Source organism: Aulonocara stuartgranti (genome assembly GCF_965226115.1).
Source record: "Aulonocara stuartgranti genome assembly, chromosome: 20".
NCBI lineage: Eukaryota > Metazoa > Chordata > Actinopteri > Cichliformes > Cichlidae > Aulonocara > Aulonocara stuartgranti.
This window is the reverse complement of record NC_138956.1, coordinates 4,349,881-4,360,171: the sequence shown is the minus strand read 5'-3', so window position 1 is coordinate 4,360,171 and position 10,291 is coordinate 4,349,881. Positions and strand designations below refer to the sequence as shown.

The 10,291-nt window shown below is 39.1% G+C and overlaps 1 protein-coding gene across 1 annotated transcript in view; it reads left to right on the top strand.

The window, feature by feature from the left end:
* The first annotated feature begins 5,316 nt into the window (after positions 1-5,316).
* The window catches only part of gnat2 (guanine nucleotide binding protein (G protein), alpha transducing activity polypeptide 2), a 6,737-nt gene continuing 1,762 nt past the window's right edge, over positions 5,317-10,291 (top strand). Inside the window, exons 1-6 of the mRNA XM_082519143.1 lie at positions 5,317-5,602; positions 8,858-8,900; positions 9,305-9,446; positions 9,591-9,748; positions 9,863-9,991; positions 10,079-10,208. Of these exons, the coding sequence (XP_082375269.1) occupies positions 5,497-5,602; positions 8,858-8,900; positions 9,305-9,446; positions 9,591-9,748; positions 9,863-9,991; positions 10,079-10,208 (708 nt within the window). The 5' untranslated portion in view covers positions 5,317-5,496. The remainder of the gene's footprint in view (positions 5,603-8,857; positions 8,901-9,304; positions 9,447-9,590; positions 9,749-9,862; positions 9,992-10,078; positions 10,209-10,291) is intronic.

The window sequence follows — 10,291 nt, the reverse complement described above, 5'->3', positions numbered from 1 at the left end:
AACACCCACAGAATATATTTCTTCCAGCTATATTTGTCCACTTTGCTCACGGTGGGAAGGGGGTAGAAATAAACAATGAAAAACTGCATTGAGACATAATTAGTTGCCCAATTTCATATTATTTTGTACAGTCAAATTTAACTGCAGGCATCCCTGTCTACTGGCTTTGCACACATAGACAGTCTTTTATTTGGCTTAAAGTCAGGGCTCTAACAAGCCACTTAGGACATTTAGCTTCACATCCCTAAGCCACTTTGTCCTTTTTGCTGGCGTATTTAGAAACGTCCTGCTCCCATTCAGCTTTCTAATGAGAGCCCAAGAAGCTTTCCTGAAACATTTACTTGTTCTTGTTAGTATCAGCTCTTCTTTCATTATTTTTGTAATGTTGAAAAAACAGCCCACAGCAGACCGTTCACGATGATGTTTTATAGCCAAACAAAGCTGTTGGAGGTGCCACCTTACAAGCCAAGTTTGTTATAGTTGTCCAGTTTAGGGGAAGTTATTGGTCACACCATGTGTCTTACTAATGCTGTGAAGAGTACTCAGAGAGAAAGCCTTTGCTGTCTTTTTGTATCATTTGCTAATCTGTCTGTTATGCACTGATCTGGCCTCCATCGATGCTTTTAAGCAGAGAAAACTGGATCAGGGTGTTTTTAATGTCACAGCGAGGCTCAGTATCCCAGCATGCGCCCTGCGTGTGCTGCTAATGCATCACATGACATAAACACAGACACACACTAGATATTTACAATAAATTTGATCTCAAAAATACAAAACAAATGTAAACAAAATCTATATAGGCAAGGCAAAACTATAGACTATCTACATATTCAGACAATAAATGTAAACACATGAGCTCTGAGCCATAAAAACTGCATAGGATCAGCTGTGTGTGTGTGTGTGTGTGTGTGTGTGTGTGTGTGTGTGTGTGTGTGTGTGTGTGTGGGATAGTTAGGAGATGACATTCCTTATTTATACATGCAAGTTTGCAAAAAAATCTCTATGTAAAATATCATAGAGCACACTTAAAAGATAAATTAATACAATTTCTATAGAGATCAAGCTTGCTGCATGATTGCTCATCAGTGAGGATTACTATACCATCTTGTGCATCATGACACGGTTCCCAGTGTCATGAGTGGGAGTTCACTTATTTTTCTTGCAGGCTTGTGAGAAAGCTTGTGGACTCAACCTCATGAGCTCATCAGTGGGTGGAACCTCCTGTAATGGATCCTGCTGAGGATTTCACACTCAGGAGAGTAAAGACGATTCATTACAAATGAAATGCTAGTGTGTTCCTATCAGAAGAGCGATCGGATTTTTCCAAGGTTTTAAGAGCACATGGCCAATTTCACAGAGGTCTCTGATCCTGTTAGTTGCCTGCTTATTTAGCAAGTTTGATTGTGTTTGGAGCTCTGCAATCCAAAGCTGCAGATTTACCAAGAAGAATCAGAACTTCAGAATCTATGCCATAAAATAATAATAAAATGATCTGCAACTGTTATGTTGGCAAAGTTTCAGTCAGGCAAATTAAAGAGAGGCAAAGCTGCATTATATTTCACCCTTTCTGGACTGTGATGTAACATAGCACACTCCTACTCTCAGGTTGATCTGAGGCTCTGCGAGTAATCTCGTCAACAGATCAGAGATGAAGGTACTGAGCACAAAGCAGGGCTACACCTTCTACAGCTTAATGGGATTGGCCCCCATCGATAGATGTGCCACTGCGATTAGCCTGCTTGGAAGCAGTCATCCATTTGAATCTCAAACACAGAACTGCAAGCAGTAAGGAGAACAATAATAGTATAATTTTGCAGGACAAAACTGGATGCTGACATGGTGCAGACATGAGTAGCAGTATGTGCTGTTTTTTGATGCACTGATTGAGGATACAGAGTGCATAATTAGCAAAACAACAACATAGAGTCTCTTGTTTCTTAGATGGGATTTAATGCTTAAATTTGACTCTTGTTAGAAAATACTTACTCAAAACAAGACACGAGCATTTTATAAGTATAGGAGGAATTGTGTGTGATGCGTTTGTTTTCAGGATTCTACAAAGAAATCTGCCTGTTCTGCAGGATCATCACTCACAGGTCACACTTTTCCAAATACTCTCTGTCAATCCTTTGGTTGCCTGCTGAGCCTATTTGACCCTGACGTCACTGAACTGGACCTTGCGCTGATGGTAGAACATATTCAAGTTCCATTAAACCCGCCCAACTTAGAAGAAACTCAAAAAAGCTGCAAATATACATTTAAAAAATACTGGCAGCACTGGCAACTTTTACAGCTCAAAGGTAAAATTACGCAGACCTTACAAATCTATTCATGCACATCAAGTTGTCCTTTATATTTATACATATACATGTATGTATTGTTTTAATGAAAAAGCTTTATGCAGTGATGCAGATGTTGGTGCAGTCTAGCAGGAGCTGGGTGTTGAACAGACTCCTTACTACCTGCTAACGTAATACTAATTTGAACACAGCAAACAAATGCACCTGTAATCGCTCCATCTGGCAGCTTTGTGGTGTTTTACTATCACACACTAGACAAGAATGAGGACATCGTTTATTCTAATTATTGTAAATTGACTACCAGATATTTCTGTGTCATTGTGATTAAGCACTTACATAACACTTTAGCATCACCACACCTGGTGAACCAGCAGGGTGTTGGAAAAACTGATCCTGGGTCAGCCACAATCTAATGGCAGTGACGCAATAATATTTTGTAATTTAATATGACTTGGTGCTTGTAATATGAAGTTTTAGTCTCTGTGCGTGTGAAGTTCACACAGGGTTTAGTTTTAATCATTAAATATTAATTTGTTTATTTAATACGAATACAAATACTCTCCAAATTATGACTTAACATGCTTTTTAATTCTTCTGGTTTTGCCGATGGAGGTGTGACAAAAAAAGGGTTTTTTACCTGCTCTGCAGCCATTTTTCATAAATTTATTATCATTTTATTTACTTATTTATTAACTGAGCATTAAGTTTTTTCTTACAACTTTTTAAAACAAAATAGAGGGCTTGTAATCACTGAGAATACCTTTCTTTTATATGAATATATTATTTACAGCATATATCTATAAAGATCACTTGATTAATTCTTCTTCATGCCAATATCTTGCGAGTGAAGTTGTCGAGTTCGTCTGAAAAGTTGTGCAGTGCCCGTCAAAGTAGTGCATAATTGACTGATGTAACAGTAGATATAAACATTACTTTATTGTACTTAATTATTTAGAACTGCTCTTATTCCATGCATATGATGATGCTGCAGGCATAAGGATTTATCATGTTACAGGCTTGTAGGATGTGTTTTGTGCAGCATGTTGCAGGCTGTAGTGCCCATAACAGTAAAAGACACACATCATAGGACTTATATGCAATGGATATGATTTATTTTAGAAAATCATATGTCAGATTAGGAAACTGATTATTTTAAAAGTACAAACAAATCGATCGTCAGTAAACTTTCACTTATTACCTGTACTTGTTTTCAGTTAAATGTTACACATTTGAAGTGAAACGTGACCATTTCTTATTACCCATCATCTCAACATAACACACACACACACACACACACACACACACACACACACACACACACACACACACACACACACACACACACACACACACACACACACACATGTTAGTGACTTCAAAGAGCCTCAGTACACTGAGTAGGTGAATACGGGAAGATTATACCTTTTTTCCTGTCAAAATAAATCCAGTGCCTTTAAACTGATGATGATTATATGATTACATCAACTAAAACATCCACATTAAACTCAGTGTGATCAGCATTTGCATGTAACATATGACTATATTAGAAAGTTATTTATAAATGAGACCTTATGCTACAACGTATTGTGACCAGTCACATATACCACATGTTGAAAAAGACCCATAATACACTTTTAAAAATGTTTTTTTTTCCTGTCTTATTAGAAAACAGAGAAAACATCCACAGTACCAGCACCTCTCTTCTGCTTAGACATTAAATTGATGTAGAGTTGTCACTGAGGTTATGACATATCCCATGATATTGATCCTCAAAGTGGGTTTAAAAAGAAAAAATGATGCTAAAAAAGACTTTGGAGTGTGACACTCATAAACGCTACCAGAAGACAGAAAATATTCATAGTATGAAGGAAAAAAATTTCATATGTTCGTTAAATATACTGAAGTTATTCTTTTTTTAAATATCAGAGACTGATTGATCTTTGATGGATTTTATTGAACTAGTGTGACTGTCCCAGCTCACACTCAGGAAGAGGCAGGGCCTAATTATCGTCACAAGAACGCCATCTGAAAACAAATGATCCAAAGCAAGAAGGTGAAATGAAGCTTTCATGTTTTCTTGGGGCGATAAATTTTAGAAAACCAGTCAACTTTTTAAACACCCTGTTGGTGTCTGAGTCTACACTCAGTCTTCTAATTGAACTAGTAACCTCAAATATGGTGTCCCGGTTTAAGTCCTCTAACATGGAGGGTGAGGACGTAACACGTGCTGAATACTTGGCTCATTGACTTCAAACCATCAGCCCTGCAGGAATCATCAATCAATTCCTCCAATCCTCCAGAAACTGCACCTACAGTATCATCGCAGCTCTTCTTCAGGGTATCCCACAGGAACATTTCTCATATTGTTTAAAGCGTGTCAGATCCCCTTTACACACACACAGATTTACATGTAACAAGGAACGTACGTGTTTTCTCTGAGACCCCACTGAAGAGCATAGTGCAGTGACAGTTGCTGCATTTAGCAGGTACCACACCACCTGGGATTTAAACGTCTTAACTATAAGACGTTTATAAGACTTTAATGCTCCCCCTCCCTGCTTCTTCCGTGTGACCCAGAGTAAAGAGTCCAACAGGCAGGAAGGACTGCAAGGAGGAAAAGAAATACACATTTAACTACACATTTGTTTTTAAAAAAAAGCATCGCAGTAAAAGCGTTGTCTACTCAGAGTATTTAAACATAGTTACCACATCAGTAAGTAGATATTACAGATACAACAGAATCTTGTATCTAAGATGAAATATATTACGCACGGCTATAATAACGCCATTGTTGTGGAATCAAGGTAATTTATTTATATAGTGAATTTTACCAATATGCACACAGTTGTTGCGTAGTATGTGAATGTGTTTATTTTCTCATTTTCTTTACATCATTCACCACTGCTCTCATTATACTAAATGGATTGACTGGCCAATCAGGAAGAGATACCTCATAAGTCAGGCTTTAAGGCAAGTAATTAAAGGGTGGATCAGGTGAATTCATTTGATCCTTGAGAGAGCCATATCTAATCAAGCAGGGCCCGGAAGCTTCAGACTCCTCCTTCCCAATCCCCTTCCGCTAGAAAATCGCCTTTCACAACGATTAGTTGTCGTACCCAGATTTTCTTGCAGCTGTTCTCAGACAACCATCAAAATTTCCTTCCTTGAGGATCTTGAGTTTGAGGAGGAAGAAAGTATGGGTGCAGGAGCCAGCGCTGAGGACAAAAAGTCCAAGGAGTTGGAAAAACAACTCCAAGAAGATGCTGATAAGGAGGCTAAAACGGTCAAGCTATTACTGCTTGGTAAGTGACCTCCTGAATAGAGTTATGCTGTGCATCCTAGACTGCAGGAGAGGAGAAGTGCTCAGACCAACAGGGTTTACCTGTTCTCATGGAGGATTCAGTAAAAAGTAATTTTTAACTTTCCATCTTTGGCTGCAAAGGTTTTGGTTTGCAGAGCAGATCCAAAGTGTTAAACAGATGCACAGAAAAATATGTTTCTTTTAGTTTCAGACTGACTGGTGTGTGAAAGATAATGAATGTAACGTTACAGAAACACCTTAAAATGGAGAAATTTATTTACCTGCAGTCATCAGGTACAGATAAATGTCTTGATGAAGTGTTGCATAGGAGCCATTTGATGGTGATACTATATATATATATATATATATATATATATATATATATATATATATATATATATATATATATATATATATATATATATATATATATATATATATGATTAGGCACAGAGGCACTAATCATGGCAGCACAAGAACAAGCTCTGAGTACAAGATCCATAGAGGCTGGGGTCTATCACACCAGGCAAGACCCCAGGTGCAGGCTGTGTAAAGATGCCCCAGAGACAATCCAGCACATAACAGCAGGGTGCAAGATGCTAGCAGGCAAGGCATACATGGAACGCCATAACCAAGTGGCCGGCATAGTGTACAGGAACATCTGTGCCGAGTATAACCTGGAAGTCCCGAGGTCAAAATGGGAGATGCCCCCAAGGGTGGTGGAGAATGACCGAGCTAAGATCCTGTGGGACTTCCAGATACAGACGGACAAAATGGTGGTGGCTAACCAACCGGACATAGTGGTGGTAGACAAACAGAAGAAGACGGCCGTAGTGATCGATGTAGCGGTTCCGAATGACAGCAATATCAGGAAGAAGGAACACGAGAAGCTGGAGAAATACCAAGGGCTCAGAGAAGAGCTCGAGAGGATGTGGAGGGTGAAGGTAACGGTGGTCCCCGTGGTAATCGGAGCACTAGGTGCGGTGACTCCCAAGCTAGGCGAGTGGCTCCAGCAGATCCCGGGAATAACATCGGAGATCTCTGTCCAGAAGAGCGCAGTCCTGGGAACAGCTAAGATACTGCGCAGGACCCTCAAGCTCCCAGGCCTCTGGTAGAGGACCCGAGCTTGAAGGATAAACCGCCCGCAGGGGCGTGCTGGGTGTTTTTTTTTTTTTTTATATATATATATATATATATATATATATATATATATAAACTCTTAGTTTGTTAAAAGATGTTAGAGCTGTTTCATTGGCATGAGGTCAGGGGAGGCGAGAGATTAGAGAGATAGGAAAGCAGATCGAACTTTTATACCCACAGGTCTGTGATGAAGGCCATTTTGGAAATTGCAAGTTCCATAACTGAAAAGTAGAGCAAAAGCAAAAGCTTAGACTAATGTTTGCCTATCTTTACCACCTGCTTATGCTTATTATATCATGTTTAAAATACATCAGTCACAAAAAATGGAAGAATTTCATGTTTATCGAAAAGATCTTCAAAAAGAAAACAGGAAATCTGTAAATACATATGCATGGAATTTAAAATAACATATTGCATTTAGAAATCTACTGGTGAAAAGAACTAATAATCATCTGACTTTTACTTAAAAATGACTCTTCACTTCTGATGGAAGGACATTGGTGCTTAAAAGATCACAGCCTTTGGTCTAAATGAATCACAGCCTGGCAGTGATATGTCAATCCTATTAACTAACCAGTTTAGTGCAGATCCACTTGGTGAGATCTTTGTTGACTTGCAGCTCGCACAAAATGTATAAAATGTGTTCTGTTCTGAGAAATCAGCAAAAATAACTCACAAACGTTTATACTTCTACAGGGGGAACCTAAGCTGTTCATTTGTACAAATTAGTCTTGAAAGTGGTTTGTGTTTTTCTGACAGCAATTTTTTTAAATTGCTATATCATTTGCGATTGAAAAGCTAGTCAGCGATTTAATATAGACTTGCAAGTGATTTACAGAGATGTTGCTTCTTCTGCTGCACATGGATCAGATTGTAAGGGCAGGTAAGAAGAGAGCCATCACGTGGTCTCAGGGGGATATTGTGAAAACAGGAAAAAAAAAGACCACAGAGGATCCCAAACTCTGTTTTATTACAGCTCCACAGGCTTGCAGCTGATTTCAGTAGCGAGCAACTTGTCTGCTAAATGGTGAAAGTAACAGCTGAAGCATTTTAGATGTCTTAATGAACTTTTTTCAGTCCGTAAGTAATAAAACTGGCTGACAACAAATTTTGTGATGATTCTGCCATCAAGGGAGTAAACAAAAAAATACACAAGCAAAAACGTAACATAAAAAACAAAAACAAAAAAACCTCAGTAACAACAAAATATAGGCCTTGAGTGTAAATTTTTCCAAACAGTTTTGCATATTAGAAATGGCTGTGATTTCACTGTTGATATTCTATATTTTCGTGGATTTGTATTTTCTTTAAAAAAACCAACTTCCCTCCTTTAGAGCCGCATGTGTAAAGGTTTTAAATGCTCAGCACTAAGTCTGTCCATGGCTTAAGTGATGTGGCTCAAGTGGGAGCAAGACGGTCAGCTTTGGGTGTCCTGTGACGCATAAACTCCTTCTGGCCTAACTTAGCTTACAGTGTTGGAGGGAGCCTGATCTGCAGGGAGGCTTTTCTGCAGTCAATTTTACATAAATGCACGCCACTCATTATGTATGCATGCATGTACTTACTGCAACTTGCTGTCATTTTAGCTGGTTTCAGTGTTTTTATGTCAGACGTCCAACATTTGGTGATGTCTGCCGACAAAAGCTCAGTGCTAATCATTAGTGGGTGAGATTTAAAATAATAATAATAATAATAATAATAATAATAATAATAATAATAATAATAATAATAATAATAATAATAATAATAAATAAGGGAGTTTTTTTTATAGTTTAGCAGGGGGAAAAACTCCTATGAGAGCTGTGGCGTTGCTGCTTCTGTTATCTAAGCTTTGGCTAGTTCGGTGTCCTGTGTTAAAACAAAAAAGCTTTGCAAGAAACTGAGAGTCAGAACACATCAGAGATGTATCAATGCACATTAAAATCCATCTCCTCCACTTTGCATTTCTCATCCTACTTCTATTGTATTTTCTTCACTTATATATCAGTGCACCTGGCATTCTTATGCAATATATTTACATTTAGTGTTTTTATCTGCCCACTGTCTTGTGTTTGCAAAGTAAAATATCTTCATAGTATGAAATTTAGGATCTTAACCTTTGTTCTCTTTTCCACAGGTGCTGGTGAGTCGGGGAAGAGCACCATCGTTAAACAAATGAAGTAAGCGTTAAAATAAGTGCTGATGGTAGCTTTGAGTCATTCACTGTCACAGGTAGACAATGGGAATTTGGAGTTTTTCGGGAGTTTTTATTAATCCCATCAGTCATGAATTCGACCATTTGGCTAAAGCTCTTCAATCTCTGTCTGTTTCATTTGCAGTGAAGCCCTTTACGAAAGCTTAACAAGGCAAACATCCGCTTACTAATTCGTCAGCACTTCTTTTGTGCACTTGGTTAAACTTTGGCAGTGAAACCAAAGGGAGATCACTAAGACACCACAAGGTGGCACCCTCTCCCTCTCGGCTGTTTTCTTTCTGCCCATCAGCTCAGTTAAAGTAGTTATTGTTGAGAAAGTTTTTTCCTGAGTTAAAACACTTCTGCCCCCACTCTTCTACTCGCTCGCAGGATTTTGCATCAAGGTGGTTACACAAAAGAGGAACAACTGGAGTTCAGAGCGATCATCTTTGGCAACATCCTGCAATCTGCTCTGGCTATCATCAGAGGCATGGAGATGCTTGGCATTGATTTTGGCGCATCATCTGGACAGGTCTCAAGTTACACTTAAGAGATAAAAACCAGACATGATAAACTTGTTGAGTTCATTCTCCCTGACATTAAATGTTGCACTATAAATATTCCAAGCACTTTGTCCATGCTGATGGAGTTTTATTCTGTGTGCACAAAACCACAGGTGGATTCACAGAAGCTGCAAAACTTGTCAGACTCTATAGAGGAAGGCACAATGCCTCCTGAGCTGGCTGATGTTATCAAGAAGTTGTGGAAAGACTCTGGAGTGCAGGCCGCCTATGACAGAGCTGCTGAGTACCAGCTCAATGACTCTGCTGGCTAGTGAGTCGATGTCATATGTGTAAATCTAAAGAGTCAGCTCATGCAGACTTTATAAATACAGATGATTTCATATACCAAGACTGACTGCTGTACTGTTTGTTCTGGAATCATCAGCTACCTCAATGAAATGGACAGAATCTGCAAGGCAGACTACATACCCACTGAGCAGGATGTGCTGCGATCTCGAGTCAAAACAACTGGTATCATTGAAGAGCAGTTCTCCTGCAAAGAGCTGCACTTCAGGTGAGTCACTGGGAAACTGGCTAAAGCTTACATGTCTGCGGTTCACAGGTACTTAGTGAGTGTGTTCTGACTTTCTGTGGTGAACAGGATGTTTGATGTGGGTGGCCAGAGGTCAGAGAGAAAGAAGTGGATCCATTGTTTCGAAGGTGTGACTTGCATCATCTTTTGCGGAGCTCTCAGTGCGTACGACATGGTGCTCATAGAGGACGATGAAGTGGTGAGTCAAGGAGTCTTAGTCCTAAGTCCTAAGTGACCACAAAGAAACTTGTCAGTGAGTAACTCTGCGTTCACTCTAACTTT